Below are 18,682 nucleotides of genomic sequence, written 5' to 3' on the forward strand. Positions count from 1 at the left end.
ACTTATTTTTTCTTCCTCCAATGGAGGATCCTTAACGGGGAGTGGTCCTTGTTTAGTAAGGACCTCTCATTGGAGATGCTCTAAGAGCATCCAGAATGGTAGTTCCTTAACAGAGACTCCTTAAATGGACCTTCCGTTACACATCACTTATTTATAATATTTTAATAAAAGTACATATTAAAGACTCATTGACTCCAATGGAAGTACACTAATAAGGACTCCAATGTAAAGTATCTAAATAGGTCCCACTAACTTTACATCATTAAACAAAAATAATTTATTTATTAAATTATAAATTACCTCATAATATTTGATTATAATCCTTTAAAAAACATAGGAATATGACCTCTAAGTGTAGAAAACATAGGACTGTTACATCTAAGTGTAAAAAATAGGGACGTACCTTCTCTCGTGACCGGTGCTAGCCAAGTTAATCAGAGAGAGAGAGAGACTAGGAATTCTTTTCCGTTAGGGTTTGTGAAAATTGATACAATATTAAGCACCTTGTAAGTTGTATTTATATACTCACTTGTGTGCGCCTCTTAAATATTTTTAAATAAAATATATACCTTTTAAAACAATTTCAAAACCATATATTTAATTTTATTTAAATCCAAAATATATCCCTTTTTAAGCAATTCCAAAACCATATATTTGACTCCTTAAAAAAACTATGTATTTGATTTAATTTAAATTCAAAATATATCAAACAATTTTATTTAAATCTAAAATATTACCTTTTTCTCAACAATTTCATAACCTTATATTTAATTTTATTTCAACACAAAATATAAATTTTTGAAACAATTTCAAAACCATATATTTGATTCTTTAAAAAAATTATATACTTTAGGGTTAAATATTTTTTTTGAAGAAATATTTTAGGGTTAAATATGTTTTTAACCCATATAAATATACCAACTTTTCATTTTAGTCCCTCTAAAGTTTTCCTTCAACTTTTAATCCCTATAAAATTTTTAATCACTACTTTTGGTCCCCCTTTTTAAGTTAAATTTTGTATTTTTTTTAATAAAATTGTGCATAAATATGTAGAATATTGTAAAAAAAAAATTCCAATAAAAAATTAGAATTTTTTAACAAAACAAAAATTAAATATGAATTTTTAACCGTAAAAAATATAAAAATTCATATTAAAATCATGTTTTGTTTAAAAAAATAATTTAGTTGGGAGAGACTCTTATAATATTATGAATTTTTTTGCAGACTTTTATTCAAAAATATGATTTCTATATATGAGTTTACTTTAAAGGTGGGACCAAAAGTGAAGATGAAATTTTTTTGAGGGACTAAAAGTTGAAGAAATTTTTTAGAGGAATTAAAAACAAAAGTTTGACATATTTATAGGGATCAAAAATATATTTATCCTTATATTTTATTTTATTTTATTTAAAACCAAAATATATCTGTTTTCGAAACAATTTCAAAATCATATATTTGATTTTATTTAAATCCAAAATACATCCATTATAGGATTGTGAGGCCGACTTTATTTAAATCCAAAATACATCCATTAAGGGATCAAAATATAACTGTTTCAATTACGTTGGCCTCTTCTTTCGTTAAAAGAAATACAAGTTTTAACTGAATGGGTGTACTAAATTTATAGCCCTGTCATCCCTAGAATAAGTGTCTTTGTTATACACAAGCACAATTGTTTAGCTTTGTCATCTCTAGACTATATTAGACTTATCGCAGAAAAGGATATGTAGTGCCTTCCTTTCTCCAATGATAAGCATAAAACATCTAGTAGTAAGGGGTCTCAGAATACTAGTCAAGTGCTACCCCTCTTTGTATATGAATAAGGTAACAACTGTGAGTGTAGTTGCATCCCCTAGAAATAGAGTGGTCGATACATATGTGACAAATTTCTGACTGAATACTAGTAAACTTGGTTTGAATTAAAAAGAAACACCCAATGACAACTGCTGCACTATTACCTCTAGAAGAATTATTCAATAAGAAGCATTGATTTGATGAAGTTGGGATGGGATGGGAGGGGTAGAACATACCTCGTTAGCTTCCAACTTTCAGAGCTGCAGGAAATCTAAAACTGATGGGACATCTGAGTTATTGGCAGAAGTTACCTACAACGTAAAGGTTATTCATTTCAAGAAAGCACACAAAATCTGGTGTTGATACCGAAATGATAAATAACTTATTTCTAAGTCTGAATTGAATTTACACAATAGCTTATTGGTCACATTGTAGACAAGGTCGTGCACTAGGAACATTCACGTATCAGAAGTTGGTGCTCAAAATCTGCAAAGAGATCATTCAGTATAACAACCTTTGCATCAACTTGATGAATAAGAAGTGCATTGTCGTCCACACTCGCAACAATCCTGCTGGAATCTCTATATACGTAACTATTTCATGGCTACACAAAACATTACCATTTGAACATTCCCTTTATAATTTTAACAATTATAATTGATGTTAAAGTTACAAGTTAAAACAAAGTAAAATAGAAGGGGACATATACTTAAATTAAAAGATAGATATAGAGAGAGGGGAAGCACGAAAGGAAGAAATGAAAAGGAAAAGAAAAAGGAGAAAAGAAGAGAAAGGGGAGATGATATACTTTTGTGGGAGAGTAGAAGAAAGAAAAAAAAAAAAAAAAAACAAGGGTTGTTTTGTTTGATTTTTTGTTTGTTTTGGTGATGATAGCGTGTTGTTTTTTTTGTTTGTTCGTTGATGGTGATGAGAAAGAAAAAAGGCTTTGTTTGAAAGTAGTGAGCACATTCACTTTGAGAGAGATTCAATTCTTTGTGTGTAAGCCCTTTTTATACTATTGAGGTATGCTTGTATTTATAGAGGTGAAAGACTTGGAGCTTCAAAGACAAAAACAGTTGTGTTTTCCTTGCTAAAAACAGCCCTGTGCTTATGTTTTTGTTGCTTGGTGCGCAAGAATGAGAAAAATGTGCATTTTGTCCATGCAAAATGTTCTCCAGAACGTTCTGGAACTTGCAAAGAGAAAAGGTTGACACGTGAATGCAAGCTGTAGAAGTTTGGAGGCCACTTGTTTTTACAACTGTTTGACACTTCTTTGACAGCTACAAGTGTTGTCCTTTGTTGCTTTGAAAGCAAGAATGTCCAAGTTGTAAAGTTTGCCACATGGAGAATGTTCTTAAGAACATTCTTGTTGTTCCTTTCCTTTTTGAGACAACCACACGTGATGAAAAAAAATAGTTGTGATCTGGTGGCAACATGAGGGGACATGATAATGTCATTCTTATCCCTTTGAAGTTCCACCGAAATGTTCTCAAGAACATTCTTTTAGTTCCATGCACTTTTGAAGCAAAACGTGTGGTGTTGTGCAGCTGTAATCTAGTGGCATACTAGATGGGACATAATGATGTCACTTTGTTTCACTCGTAGTACGACCAGAACGTTCTGGTAGACTATTCTTGATGAATTTTCATTTTATGTCTTTTTTAATAAAAATAAAAACAAACAACATAATAAAATAATGATAATAATAATAACGAAAAGGACTAGAATAAAATGACTAAAAAGAGTGGTCAAAAAAATGAACCAAAAATGAGGTATTTTAAAATATGTCTCTGCCGAAATTTTTCCTAAAAGGAAAAAAAATTCCGGGCCAAAAAACAAATGAAATGGGATCTTAGGTTAAAAATTGGGATATGACAATTACATAACAATGTTTTTTTTTGTTTTTTTGAAGGAATTACGTAACAATGTTGTTACACCAATTATTTATTTTCTTCACAACCCTTCTTCAAATAAAAACATTTTTTTCCTTCTATATTCTCTATTGTTTTTCAAGCAAATAATTAATCTCTTCATCTTATCCTTATTTTCCTTTTCTTCTTTCAATATCTATTCAACTTTTTTTCCCTAAGTTAGAAAATTATAAAGTGATTTATTAGTAAATAACATGATCAAAAAAGTCCATTGTGAAACTTGTGCCAAAATCTCTAGCCTACGGTACATACATATGCAAAAACCACACATCAAAAAACAAAATTAACTAGAAGTTAAATTAGCATTCGTAGATTTATTCATCGTAGCCATAAATCAGAACAAAAATTGGAGCTGGGCGAGGAGGGATGAAATTGAAACAAAAATCCCAAAGAAATTTCATCTGAAATCCAGAATCTAGATTAAGTGCATAATGATAAACCGGTAAAAGAAAAAGAAAAACAGAAAGTTGTAGTACTAAGTAAATGCAACGTTAAGCACGAACTCCCCTAAGGCTAACCATGCGGGTAGATACATCTCCATGGGGTCCCCTCAGCGCTGAACCCCCTTGAGTCCTACTTGAATTCTGATAGCCGCCTCCACCCATTCCCCGTCCTCTAGAATAGCCGCCACTCCCACCAGCTTGATTGAATGACAATGCCCTTCCACCATATCCTGCGCGTCCACTGCCTTGTCTTGTTTGAGAATAGGACAAGTCTTGCCACCTGCCACCTGAAGACGTTCCACCACCACCGCCAGCAGCTGCAGCGGCATAATCCTGCCCATCTCTCCGCCTTGGAGGCAGATCCAACCCACCACCACCTAATCTTGCTTCTGAAGCTCTTTCATTACTCTCTGCAAGGATAGATAATTTCTCAGTCAACTGGAATGCCAAAGCCTGCACCCTTGAGAGTTCAACATTTCTGAAAATAATGCACCCAGTTGGCTGATCCCAGCTTGCATGAAGCTCCTCATTGATCATCATCCTACTGACAATACTATGAGCACGAGGAAGAGAGAGATCGAAAAAATTTGTGAGCTGATCCACGCTCAAAGAATCATATGATGAAGAGAAGGTAAATAGGTATGTCCTAAGCGCCTCCTCCTTGATTTTGTCCTTCAGCATTTCTAGCACGGTGTCACGATTTTTCACAAATTTCCACACCTCAAGAGATGCAATAATGTCAAAGGCCTTCTGGAAATCGCCATTAATAAGAACCCTTGTGGCAGCCATAACATGATCCCTGACAGTTTCAGGAGGACCGGTGAATGTTTGTTTCTCACTGACCTCAAGCAAGCGGCGGAAATTCTTACTGATGATCTTACGCTTAGCATCATGAACATTGGCTGCCATGTTGGGAACTTCCAGCAGCATAGCAGATGTAAGATGCACTGATTCCAGGAGCTCAAGATTTATATGCATATGATATGGCATCTGCCGTCTTCTTTCCAACCTTTCCTGAAAGATAGTTAAAAAAGAGTTTACTGTATGTTAAACATAAATCTCTCACATTTCCAAGGCAGCTGAAAGAAACTGACTCAGTAGATGGAAATATGACAAAAGTTGCCAATTAGGATTTCCAAAAAAAAAATAAAAAATACATTCCAATATAAAGTATGAGTCTTCATTGTTTTAGTTTCACAACATCATAAAAAATCCTAGTCCAAAAACTTGGGGTTCGAACCTACCAAGACAGAAAACTTTCAGTTATGCTCAAACAAGTGGAATAGATGAAAGTAATAATAGAATGGACAGAAGTTTTTTTTAAGAAATTAAAAAAAAATGGCATAGTCTGATTTCACTGCAAGGTTATCTATAATTCTCACAAAAGTTTCCTCATCTATTTCAGTTACTATCAAATTCAGGCACACTGTTTGTTAGCCAAACTCAACTACCAAAGGTAATTTAAAAATCTTGAGTTGAGAGGGGTAAAAAAACTCATGCTTCCTTTCATACTTTATTAGTTTAATATTATCCTTTTTCCTTTGCTTACTATGGTTTATACAATAGGGAGCCTCTAACACAGTCTTTGTAAACAAAACCGACCCCTAGTGTTTTCCATATGTGCAACCGTTGTATAATAATTTTAAAAAATTGTGAATAGATGCTAAGAAAATTGCAACTTCTGTAACAGGATAAAGTTTAAAATAAATAATAACAAACTAAAAACAGAAAACAAAAGATATGTGATTCAATTGAATATGATGATTCAAAGGAAATTCAGCAACAAAGAGAACAGAGCAATATGCAGCCAATAATATTATACCTCATAATTGATTAATCCCAGTCAATATGAATGTAAAGATAAATAAAGCACCTAAACTGCAATCAAGAGCACAGTTGATTTTAAATTATTTCTATGAAAAATCAAACAGGGAATTCTTTAGAGCAGTCACTTTGGATCCATAAAAATTATATTACTTGACACCATATCATATATATTTCATATATATTGTAAACCTGTATGAACTTCACCACAATAAGTACAGTAATAAAAGCTGGGATTGAGTACCTGTTCTGGAGTCTTTTCATGATAACGGTTCTGTGAAACTCCTTGTGCAAGCAGTTCTTTCACCCGTCCACCAGAATAAAGTTCAGACAAACAGCCATGTGCTTCAGAAACCAGGCCAACACGAAAAGCACATAGACCTAACTGTGACATAGCCCTGTTAAAGAGTATCTGTGTCGAAATGTCCATGTGGTGAACATTTTCTTGCAAATGACTCATAAGCAACAGATCACGGGCAACTGCAAACTCATCTAGAAGAGCATGGTGATATATATCACAAAGCATTGCGCGTGCTTTAGTGCGCTCATCTCCGTATTTGTATATTAGTGATACCAACACATCCATTAAGGTCCTGCTATTCTCCGGGAAAGTGGGTTTCCGGGCCACAAGCTCTGGGGTAACAACAAATGGAGCAATGATTCTTGTATCCACAAAACCTTTTGACTCCTCACTCACCTCCTCTCCGTTATCTCCATCTACCGTCAGCTCAGCCAATTTTCTCGTTGCTTCATAAACCTCATGTGGTTTGTAGTAAATGAGTTCAACCCTCTTCAAGGCCACCTTAGAAGAAGCTTTGAAATCTCCGATGCTTTCAAGATATTCCTGGACATTCTGTGCAAGAACAACAAACAGAGGCTCATCCCTGAGTCTCTCAACATATTCACGTGTGTGGGGATCTATGCACTGCAAGCTCTTGAAAAATTCGGCATCTATTTTTTCTAAGAAAGCAACTAAGTTGCCCCAGACATGAATGGGTCCGTCATAGTCATCCCCTTTCTTAGATTCATTCTCATCTAGTTCCACAGAATCATCAACCTTTATGTTTGGGTGCTGCACGAGAATATCAAGAATGACCAGCATATTCTGCACGCACTTTTTCCACACATTTATGGGCATATGCCCACTGAGGCCAGGATTAACATCAAACTGAGCAGAAACCACACTGAAAAGAATTTGCAGCTTCTGTGCAGGTGTTTTAGCAACTTTTGTTAGGAAGGTAAACTGCTCAACCTGTTCAAACCTTCCAGTTCCCTTCCTGCCCCTGGCTTCCAGAATCTCTTTGAACTTGTTGTTAACAGTATCCCATGTGATCTCACTAGGCTTTTTCATGAACATTTTCTCCAAAAGCCTATCTTTCTTTCTAAGCTTTTGATCCCAAGGGGCATCGTCATCATCACCAGGCCTGTCATTACCAAGCTCAGAAGTTTCAGAATCCGATACGGGCTCCGGCTTCTTGAGCTGATCAGGTTCAATGATCTCATCATCATCGGACCCATATTGGTCAGAGTCCTCATCGTCTTCAAACTTTTCCTCCTCACTCTGAGGAGTCTCCCTGAATTTGATAATCAAGTCCTCGTATTGCTTATTGTTCTTCTTCAATTTTTGCTTCATTGAGTTGAAGGCTTTGGCATTGGTGGGACTCATCTTCTTTTTGGCATCCTTATTAGAAGAAGCCTGAGCGAGGAAATCTTCAAGCATTACAAGAGCCTTGATGTAGAGATTGGGGATCTTTTGGGACTCTATAACACGCATAACTTTGTCGAGCTGTTTGTTGATCTTATCAAAGGTCTCTTGCAAGCTGACCCAGTCATTGATCTTGATGGCATTCTTGATCTGATCGACAGTGGAAGCCATCTCATCAAAACGCTTATCTTTAGCAGACTTAACAACACGCTTTTGGCCATCATCATCGTCACTGTCATCAGGATGAATACCAGCAATGTATCTATTGGCTGTATTGTTTGTGGGTTCATCAACGGGTTCAGTATCGCTACTAGGTTCATCAATATCAGTGGGTTCGTCATCGTCACTATCGCTATTACCCTAAGAATAATAATAATAATAATAATAATAATTAAATTGAATAAACACAGAGACGGTGCAAAGAAATTAAAACAAGAAGAAGAATAGAGAAGTTAGCATAGCATAATACCTGTGTCCAGAATCTCGAAGCCATTGGTTTGGTTGTTATGAGAATTTAGTTTTGCGCGATGAATAGGAAGAGCTAACCTAAGCTACTATTTGATTCGATTTAATTTATTTATATATTTATAGGGTTTTTAGTTGAGTAAATCATCAATTTTGTTCTCTCAATTTGCACTAATCAGCCAAATTCGTCCCTCAATTTAACGAAATATCAAAATAGTCTCTGAATTTGTAAAATGTTCGTCAATTTTGTCCTTCCGTCCAAATGGAGGGTTAACGGTGCTGATGTGGTCGTTAACATCTCATATGTCAGATGCCACGTAAGCAGGAACTAAGTTGGCCGATAATGACTTAAATTTTCAAGGACTAAGTTGATTGAATTTCAGAAAATTGCTCTTCTTCCCCCAACGGCTCTCTTCCTTCTCCAACGGCTATTTCTTCCCCAAATATATAAAATTGAAACTCTAATTTTACAATGTGTATTCTACACTCCAAAATCTCCAAATTTGCTTCCAATAATTAAGAGTCACGTTCTTCCCCAAATCAAAAAATTGCAAACCCTAATTTTTTTTAATTGAATATGAAAACCAAAATCTTCAAAATTCATTCAAGCAAAACTGTTGAAATTGAAACAAAAATGATTGGGGGTGGTCATATGGGCAAAAAGAGCTATCAAAGTCAAGTTTCATCTTCATCTTCCATGTTTAATGGTGATGTGAGAGTGCTTGAATGTTGTGTGGGTTGATAAAGCTGAAGAACTAGGTTACTTTAAAAACAATGGAATTTGTGCTGCTCATGGAAGAAAGACAAGAATGATGGAGAAGGTTCAGTCCATGCTTAAGGCTAAGGAAAGTGGCAATGACGAGGTTTGGAGGCAACGTTGATGGACAAAGTTGATTGTACAGGAAGTGAGCTTAGGGTGATTAAATTTATGATAGTTATAATCTGCTTGTTTGAGTTTTGCAACATGCTAATGTATATTTCTAAGGTTGTGTAGAGTTGTAATGATTTTACCATGAAAAGAGGTTGAAGATGAATGAAATGTTGCGTATCTGTTATAATTTTACCATCAGATTAGTCCCTGAATTATTTGTGTTACTATCAAATCGATCCCTGAATTATTTTAAAAACCATAAAAAAAGTCCCTGAATTATATTAACAGAAATCAAGTTGATCCTTGAGGCATAAATTTGCAAAACAACATAAAAAAGGCAGTAGATACCAATCGAAATAGTAATAAGTTATAACTAAATGATAAAAACATGAAAACAAAAATCATAAAAACGAAAAAAAAAAAATGGGCGAAAACGAATAGAGAAAAAGGAGAAGATGAACAAAGTTACCTTCAAAACAGACGAAATCTTCCTTCTAAAATGCAAGCTTGATCGCCGGAGAGGATGATGATCTTGGAGAAGTGAAAATGGAGGGAAGAAGAACAGACAGGGACTTAATTGATGTGTTCTGTATGAAATGTGAGGATGTATGGTAATGGGAAACATAGGGGTAAAAAAGGAATTGCAGAAAAATGAAGTTAAAAAAGTGAAAACTAAAATTTTCGTATTTTCTATCAATTTAGTCCCTGTACACGTGGCTTTCTTTTTCCCACGTGTACAAGCCAACACAGCACACTAACAGACCTTTTGGACGGAGGGACGAAATTGATGGACGTCAAATAAATTCAGGGACTATTTTGATATTTTGTTAAATTAGAGGACGGATTTGACCGATCGCTGAAAATTCAGGGACGAAATTGATGGTTTACTCGTTTTTAGTTTTCAACTCAATGGGCCAACCCGGATCTAAACCACCCCCACACTCCTGACATTTTTTATTTTATTTAATTATTATATTATATTATCAATCTCTAAATTATTGAACATTAATTAATTTTTTATAATCGATAAAAATTAAGTCTTATGAATCACATTTAAAAACACAAATTTTTTTATTTTTTTTTGAAAGAAAACACAAAATTGTATAGCTTATAAAAAAATAATATCTTTTTTATCATAACTCTTTTTTTCTTTCTTTTTTACAAAAATAAACGATATTCATTCATTCAAATTGATAAAGTACATCGATACAATACAAATCCAATTTCACTAAAAACAAAAAGGATGAATATGTGAACAAACTCATAACATCCATGTTAATAGCATAAAACGGCAAAGTACTTATGCCTACAAATATGACTAATATGACTATATTCATGTCACCGGAATACTCATGTGTCCGTATCTGCAACGTTGACGACGCCAAAGTCATTGTCATTCGATCGGATCTGCACTTGCTCAAAGCTAATCTTTCAACCTGAATCAAATAAACACCGCACTAAGACGAGAAATAAAAAACACACCGTACAAAGACGGGAAATCAAAACAAACAGAGTCGTTCAAAGACGACGAAATCACAAAAAAACAAACTAAAGAAAACAGAAAATCTATGAAATCACTTATTCAATTAGGATAGCAGGAAAAGCAATTCGGATGGGTGATTTTTGGGTCAAAATTGACCCTAAATCACCCCTCTGAAAAGAAGAAAAAGAAAAGGGTAACGGTCATGGTTTGAGAAGGAGAGAAGAGAGAGAGCAAGAAAGGGAGTTTTTGAAATTATGGCTATTTTTATCATGACTTATTAATAAGGGTCATGTTTTTTAAAAAATAAATAAGTGTCATGTTAAAGAAACAAGGGTTTTGTTAACATGACCCTTATTTCTTAAAAAAAAAAAAAAAAAACATGGTCATGTTATTTTATTATTCTGACATTTTTTTTTTCTTTATTTTTTTTTTTTGAAGATCAGAACTAGATATTTTCTAGTTCAAGATGGTTTGGCATATTTTAACTTTATCATCACTAGCGTTCAGGCCGGACATCCGTGCATGTCTGTCTGCTTTTTCAACTGCGCTAACGTATATATTCTCCACCTTATTTTTTTGTATATTAATTAAATTAATATATAGTTTGTCATTCACAAATATAAGAACTACAAATCTGATGATCGGAGATTCATTTTTGCCCATCCTCCTCTTTTTCTGTTTGTTATTATGATAACATATGTATACAATATATTTATTCCTTTTTGTATAATTTTAAAAAAATGATTACCGTTTAAGAATTAATTGCGGTTAATTCTTCGTACACACCTTTATTGATAATTTGTTGTCTTTCGAAAAACTACGAATTAATTAGATAATATGTTATGTGTGTAGTGTTTACCCTTTTAAATGGCAAAAGTTATGGTGCATAAGGATTCCTTATGCACCGTGCATAAACACTTTACAAACATCGGATCTAGTGTACACGTATAATAATCCTAGTTTTCATCTCTACAATTCTCCCTCTCTCTCAAACATTTCTCTCAATAAAACATAAAGCTCTCCCTCTCTCTCTACAATTCAGATGAGTCTTCATCACTTCCGGCCACACATGATGATTCCGGCACGGCGGCCGTCGGTGGCACCACCGCGCCGGAGTTCAAAACTCCGTCCAAATCAAAAAGTTTTCACGGTTTTAGACATCCTTTTGTGTTGATTCCAAATATCGTCTTAGATTTCTCAAAAAAACTCACACGAGCGTAGATCTACGAGTAAAAAAACAAAACAAAAAGAGAAAATGAAACTACCTCTTGTTCTTCACGGATCCGTTTCGCGTTTTGGTCTTCTTCTCTGATCCGGTTCGGATTTGTTGTTGTGTTGAAGTGTTGTTCCGATCCGGTTCGAATCTTGTTGTGGTAGGCTGTACGAACTCTCCCTCTACCTCTTCTAACCGATTCTGGATGTTCTTCTTTATGCGGGAACGACGTGGTTTTGAGTTAAAACCAATTCGTCGTCGTAGATAACGACAGATCTGAACTTATTTATGGATTTTTTGATGAATTCGAGAGTGGTAGATGATGTTTATGTGATTTTCTGTGGTTTAGTGTTCATGAGGTTCACGGTTTCAGATCTGAAACTGCTGGAAACCATTAAGTATATCTAATGGTTTTGGAGTACAACTGTTGGAAACCATTAAGTACATCTAACGGTTTTCCACAGCAAAATGGTTTTGGCATTCTGGTACGGTGATGATGAACGACGGTGTTGATAATGAGATTGAAGATTCTGGAAACCATTTCCACAACAAAATGGGTTTGGAGTACAACTCACAGAAACCATTTCCACAGCAAAATGATTTTGGCATTCCGGTACGGTGTTGATGATGAACGACGGTGTTGATGATGAGACTGAAGATTCCAGTGGTGATGATGATGAACGACGGTGATGATTCAGCTTGTTTCCGCGTTTGGTTCATTTTGTTTTGTTTTGTTTGGTTTTCTTTGAAGGTGTAGGAAGAATTATGTTGGGATTTATGCACGGTGCATAAGAACCTTATGCACCATAACCGATCCCGTGGAACTGCCAAAGATAATTTTGGTTTAATAACAAAAGCCACACCAAAAGTGGAACTACCAAGGGTATTTTTGGGTAACAAAGTTTTCCCTTTATAGATAGTTAAAAAATAGTAATATTGGCATATATACCTGTTTCAACAATTATATCAACAAGTAAGAAGGGTTTCCCACCATCTCTTCATCAATAGGAGAATCCAAACATGAAACAATTGAAGCTTTTATTAAAAGTTCCGCTGTCGGGTTAAGTTGTAGATTCATGTATGATCGATTTTTCAACTGCATATTTTTCTATAGCAGATACATGAGCATCAGCATTTTGTGCACCAGAATCTAATGTCCAACCCCTTCAGATAGATACAAGTTTTAACTGAATGGGTGTACTAAATTTATAGCCCTGTCATCCCTAGAATAAGTGTCTTTGTTATACACAAGCACAATTGTTTAGCTTTGTCATCTCTAGACTATATTAGACTTATCGCAGAAAAGGATATGTAGTGCCTTCCTTTCTCCAATGATAAGCATAAAACATCTAGTAGTAAGGGGTCTCAGAATACTAGTCAAGTGCTACCCCTCTTTGTATATGAATAAGGTAACAACTGTGAGTGTAGTTGCATCCCCTAGAAATAGAGTGGTCGATACATATGTGACAAATTTCTGACTGAATACTAGTAAACTTGGTTTGAATTAAAAAGAAACACCCAATGACAACTGCTGCACTATTACCTCTAGAAGAATTATTCAATAAGAAGCATTGATTTGATGAAGTTGGGATGGGATGGGAGGGGTAGAACATACCTCGTTAGCTTCCAACTTTCAGAGCTGCAGGAAATCTAAAACTGATGGGACATCTGAGTTATTGGCAGAAGTTACCTACAACGTAAAGGTTATTCATTTCAAGAAAGCACACAAAATCTGGTGTTGATACCGAAATGATAAATAACTTATTTCTAAGTCTGAATTGAATTTACACAATAGCTTATTGGTCACATTGTAGACAAGGTCGTGCACTAGGAACATTCACGTATCAGAAGTTGGTGCTCAAAATCTGCAAAGAGATCATTCAGTATAACAACCTTTGCATCAACTTGATGAATAAGAAGTGCATTGTTGTCCACACTCGCAACAATCCTGCTGGAATCTCTATATACGTAACTATTTCATGGCTACACAAAACATTACCATTTGAACATTCCCTTTATCAGTTTAACAATTATAATTGATGTTAAAGTTACAAGTTACAACAAAGTAAAATAGAAGGGGACATATACTTAATAGAAAATTGCCATATGTTCAGAGATCCTCTCACAAATGTTATCGTAAAAAGGAACTTTTGGTTGAATTAAATCAGAAAGTCATAAGAAATTTGAGCAAAATCAACCTGTTGTATCTCTGCATCATGATATAGCCTATGAGAATGGAGTAGCATTGCAACTCTACTATCAACTTGCAAACATTATATCCTACCATAAATGTGATTGACTTTTATTTTTGATATACTTTCGACAGGCAGCTTGGTCAGTTACATAGTTCTAAGGTTGATGAAGGCATGAAGTAAATACACAGTGACTATAAAGATTTCTTCAGCAGCTAAAACTGCCTGACTATTTACCTCAAATTTGGCCAATCAGCATCTATAATTGGCTTACTATAAGCGAAAAATATCTGCAAATGAAATCCAACCAAAATGCTTTGTTGTATCAGTGAAATGAACTAATGCATGAACACTATCAGATAAAATTCAATATTGATACTGAAGAGTCATGAAAAAGACTATTAAAGTAGCTGCATTGATACATGTTATTCTTTTATAAACAATAATGACATATCCTACATTGATCGAAACAAAATAAATTGCTAAATGTCCATTATCTTTTTCCATTCAATTTTCTTTTTTACTAATCCTCTATGAGGTAATTCTTGCACTAAAAATTATAAGGAAAAAATAATAAGCAAATAGCACACTTCAAAATTACAGGGAATAGAAGTTGCTCAAATATCAAATGTTGTTTAGAAAACAAGATGAACTCTAGTTATGAAATATGAATTCAAGAACAACCGTCCCATACCCACCACAAAAACATCTCCTGTGACATTTATCAATAATAACCTCCTACTTACTTCTTATAAAAACACATATCACGTACCTATATTGGATCTTCAAAACAACCGTAGGCACAAGGATGGAACATGAAAGACAAAAGTATAGACAAAAATTACCTATGATTAAAAGAAAATGACATGCTTATCTTATCTTGAGTCCAAAAAGATAAAACATTTTCTTGTTACACACCCATAAGCATGAATCAGTAGCTAAACCACCACACACCAATCCACAGCAGTATATCAAGAGCAGAAAAGGAATGGCATTAAAAGTCTACAGCAGAAAAGGGACAAAAGTCCAGCACATAAATGTCATTGTTGTTTTTTAATTTGTACTTGGTTCAAATATAGCATCAATGACATTAACACCAAAATAGCGCTTTTGTAAACTAAGTGATGTTAAATACACCATATTAATTCCCAATTTTGGTGTAGTGATGTGAATTTTTTGTATGTTTGCATCATCAGGAATCATATCCAAACTAGTCGAGGGAGAAAGTGTAAACAGGATAAATTTATTGTCTTGATTCAGTATTATACACAAAATCCAGAGTTCACATAAATGAGTCTACAAATTTCTTGATAACTAGGGATTAATGGCTAACTTAAGATTGAACATCAGTAAATTCTACAGCATGCAGGGCCACCTGAACACACATACACGGCTCTCCAATAATCACCACAAGTAGCCTCAGAGAATCACCTAGTGAAGAGAAGGTAGTAATTATAAGTTATAATGTCAATAACTGTTATTAAACTTATCTTGTGCATATCTAAAAATGAAGAATAAAATATTTGAAAATAGTTTAGTTGTTTAAAGGGTATCACTATATCATAAAACCTTTCAAATTTGTTGAATGAGGACATGCCATTGACTCTCGACGACCACTCCTTTAGGCGCTATCTTCTTGACCTGCACTTAATCCAACCATGACTCGTGTAAATCAAATTATATCTATAATAACATGCAGCTAATCTCATTTAGAGGCAATAATTATTATTAAGTAAATAACAAACATACTTAGTTACATTGCTAAATGTCCATTATCACGAACAATATCCGAGCAATTAATTAAAAATTGAATAAAGGTAAAAGCCCCTAAAACATAGAGGGGATTTCAAATTTCATTTACGGACAAGGAAAATGGATATACCATTAATTGCGTAGATGTGAATAAAGGAAGTTTAGTGAGGGAATGACTAAGGAGAAGTGAATGCAAACATCATAGTATGATGACATAGCAATATTCAGGCAACTCCATTTACATGAAATTTGAAAAAACAAACAATGGCATTTGCAAATGTTGATCAAAGGAACAGAACACACTTAGAAATATTACCTCTAAGGGTAGAAGTAAAACCACATGTTGTTAAGTGGTGTGCAAGTTTCTCTCCTAACTGCTTTTGCCAATCTGTTGCAGTTTTCTCTTGAGATAACAAAGGTGAAAGGGAAACTAGTGCTATCTCCGATGCTAGATTCACATTAGCAGATAACACTTGTGGCTGTCCATTAATTAATAACATATATTTAGATTGCAGTGATAGTATGTATACTAATTGCACGTTTAGTCCCCTTATTTTATCAAACTCGTGAAAAATCATTCCACTTTTTAAATCCAACTTTTTGCTCCTGGTTTGGTAGTTCAATTGGTTTGAGCTAAGAGATAAAGAGTTGGATGTCCTGTGTTCGAAGAACCGGGACGAAAGGGTTTCAAGAAGTCGTTAAACCAGAATTATATTATAAATATAATTTAATGAATTCAAATAGAAATAGACGACATACTTGAGTTTCAAGAAGTTTTTTGACACTAGAAGCACATCCCTCACACATCATTCCCTGAACATGAAGAACAACATCAGCATCATTGTTATGGAGGTGGTCCCCACTGGAAGTAGTTGAGGCTGAACAACACCGTAATGGCAAAACGCGATGATGATGGTTCAGCTTCAGCAGCTGCTGTTGGATGCCTCTGTCTCTGCCAAAATTTAGATTCAGAGGTTTCAAAAACATCTTTTGCGTCACAACAGAATGAGAATCCATTCTTGTTGGAATTTGAAGTGCAAGAATCGAAGAACAAGAAGATGATGATGACATCATTCAAGACCAATCTTGTTCCTGTCCAATTATTATTTTAGCTCTTTTTCTTAACAAAATAATAGGGAGTTGCATCAAATATTAACATTTTTTTTTCTTCTTAACCTTTAGGTCCCTACTGTTCATGATAATGTTTTTTTTTTTTATTTTCAACAATCAAAGTGTCTGTCTTTTTATTTTCTACTTTGTTCAGCAAATATATGTAGCAAAGATCATATTGATATATGTTGTGATAATTCAATGACTTATTTGATGATATTTTTCACTAATTTAGGAATCGATTTGATGCATAGACAAACAATAGAATGACCAATTTGATGGAATGATTTTGACAGGAGGGTTGAATTTATTCATTACAACATTACACAGACTTGACATAATATAATAGCATTTTAAACAATTCAATCAAACAAATTACTCATGTCAATATCTTAATCAACCTAAGTTCACTTCCTACACAATCGACTTTATCCATCAACATTGCCCTCCAAACCTCTTCTCCGCCACTATTCTTAGGCTTCTCCATTAACCTTGCATTCCTTCCATGACCAGCACCATTGTTTATAAAAATAACATAGTTCTTCAGCTTCATCAACCCAGATAAAAAATTGACAATTTTCACCATCATCTTATACAAAGAAAATTTAAAATCAGTACAATTTAAACAAACCATTCACATAACCATTGTTGAACAAAACTTTGACAGAGGGCAAGCATAGAAAAAGTCTTCCTGGGTTATTGACAGTGTTGGCTTTTCTTACAACACAAAATCTATTACACCAACATTCAAGCACTCTCACATCAATAAGAAAAAAAAGTAGGTTTTTAAATTTTTTGAATTGGGGAAGAACTTTGTCATCAATTAATGAAAGAAATTTTGAGGATTTTGAATTCTAGGTGACAAATTATAAAATTAAGGTTCCAAATATATATTTGGGGAAGAAAGAGACGTTGGGGAATTTGCAATTTTCTTTAAATCAATCAATTTGGTCCTTCGTAATTTAATCATTTTCGGCTAAATTAGTCTCTACTTGTGTGGCATATCTGACGTGGTAAGTCTTATAAGAGGTTAAAAGTACATGTCACCTCTCTTAACAACCCAACTTAACGGACGGACAAATTTGATTGCCATTTTATAAATTCAGGGATGAATTAGACATTTCGCAAAATTTAAGGATGAATTTGACTGATTTTTTAAAATTCAAGGATGAAGTTGGGTAATTACTCAATAAAGTTTAGGCTCAAACACACTTTTAATAATCTCCTGCCTTGGCCATAGTTGTGACTTGTGATTTTGGTCCCCCGTTGAAAAAATCACTTTTCAATCATGAAGTTTTTCCCCTTTTACAACTTTCAAACCCCCTTGATTTTGACTGGGTCAACACCCATGTGGCTCTTCACTTAAATGAGTTATCTTATTTTTTTAGGCTACATTAATCTAATGGTCCCTCAACTAATTTTCAGTTCTCATTTTGATCCCATAAATCTTAAAATCATCATTTTGATCCCTTAATTTTTTTATCCTTTAATTTTTACTCCGTTATTCAAAAAGGTCTATGACTGTTAACTTTAACTTTAAATGTCTAAAATGGAACACAAACAATGTTGGTCCACCATAGATCCTATTAATTTTTTAATTTAAATGGTTTGATCTTTTTTTTAAAAGGATGACCATTGGATTACGCAGGTCTATTTTATCTTACGGTGAGTCAACAACTAATTAATTCTCTTTTTTCATCTTCATCCTCAATCTTCTCCATACGTGTTACTCATGTTTTTTGGGATGTTTGAAGTTTTTTTATGGGTTGTTATTGATAGAAATCGTTGGTGATGATGAAGTTGTTGTTGTGGATGAGGGTTGATGTTTCTGATTTTTTTTGGAAAAATGATGTAGACGATGAATGTTGGCCGGAAGTAGGTGGTGGTGGTGGGGTTTGA

General features: G+C 34.2%; 2 protein-coding genes across 2 annotated transcripts; both read right to left on the reverse strand.

Moving 5' to 3' along the window:
• Positions 1 to 3,995: 3,995 nt before the first annotated feature.
• On the reverse strand, positions 3,996 to 8,285 carry LOC11432846 (eukaryotic translation initiation factor 3 subunit C-like). The gene is made up of 3 exons (XM_003626491.4): positions 8,167 to 8,285; positions 6,237 to 8,057; positions 3,996 to 5,182 (listed from the first exon to the last, which is right to left on the reverse strand). Exons 1-3 carry the CDS (start codon positions 8,188 to 8,190, stop codon positions 4,217 to 4,219), a joined length of 2,811 nt encoding a protein of 936 aa, XP_003626539.1. The 5' UTR covers positions 8,191 to 8,285; the 3' UTR covers positions 3,996 to 4,216.
• Positions 8,286 to 15,141: 6,856 nt separating this feature from the next.
• LOC11435142 (copper-transporting ATPase PAA1, chloroplastic) lies at positions 15,142 to 16,814 on the reverse strand. Its single transcript, XM_003626494.4, has 4 exons — positions 16,433 to 16,814; positions 15,990 to 16,152; positions 15,491 to 15,562; positions 15,142 to 15,352 (listed from the first exon to the last, which is right to left on the reverse strand). Exons 1-3 carry the CDS (start codon positions 16,745 to 16,747, stop codon positions 15,543 to 15,545), a joined length of 498 nt encoding a protein of 165 aa, XP_003626542.2. The 5' UTR covers positions 16,748 to 16,814; the 3' UTR covers positions 15,142 to 15,352; positions 15,491 to 15,542.
• Between the last annotated feature and the right edge of the window lie 1,868 nt (positions 16,815 to 18,682).

This window comes from Medicago truncatula, chromosome 7 (assembly GCF_003473485.1).
Source record: "Medicago truncatula cultivar Jemalong A17 chromosome 7, MtrunA17r5.0-ANR, whole genome shotgun sequence".
Taxonomy (NCBI): domain Eukaryota; kingdom Viridiplantae; phylum Streptophyta; class Magnoliopsida; order Fabales; family Fabaceae; genus Medicago; species Medicago truncatula.

What these genes read in the sequence shown, in the direction of transcription:
- LOC11435142 (XM_003626494.4), bottom strand. Translation starts at nt 16,747, where the DNA reads ATGATGTCATCATCATCTTCTTGTTCTTCGATTCTTGCACTTCAAATT. An exon ending in AAAAACTTCTTGAAACTCAA is followed by an intron (nt 16,153 to 16,432) that starts GTATGTCGTCTA and finishes ATTAATGGACAG; the next exon opens with CCACAAGTGTTATCTGCTAA. An exon ending in TTTTACTTCTACCCTTAGAG is followed by an intron (nt 15,563 to 15,989) that starts GTAATATTTCTA and finishes GATTAAGTGCAG; the next exon opens with GTCAAGAAGATAGCGCCTAA.
- LOC11432846 (XM_003626491.4), bottom strand. Translation starts at nt 8,190, where the DNA reads ATGGCTTCGAGATTCTGGACACAG. An exon ending in CTTCGAGATTCTGGACACAG is followed by an intron (nt 8,058 to 8,166) that starts GTATTATGCTAT and finishes TATTATTCTTAG; the next exon opens with GGTAATAGCGATAGTGACGA. An exon ending in ATGAAAAGACTCCAGAACAG is followed by an intron (nt 5,183 to 6,236) that starts GTACTCAATCCC and finishes ACTATCTTTCAG; the next exon opens with GAAAGGTTGGAAAGAAGACG.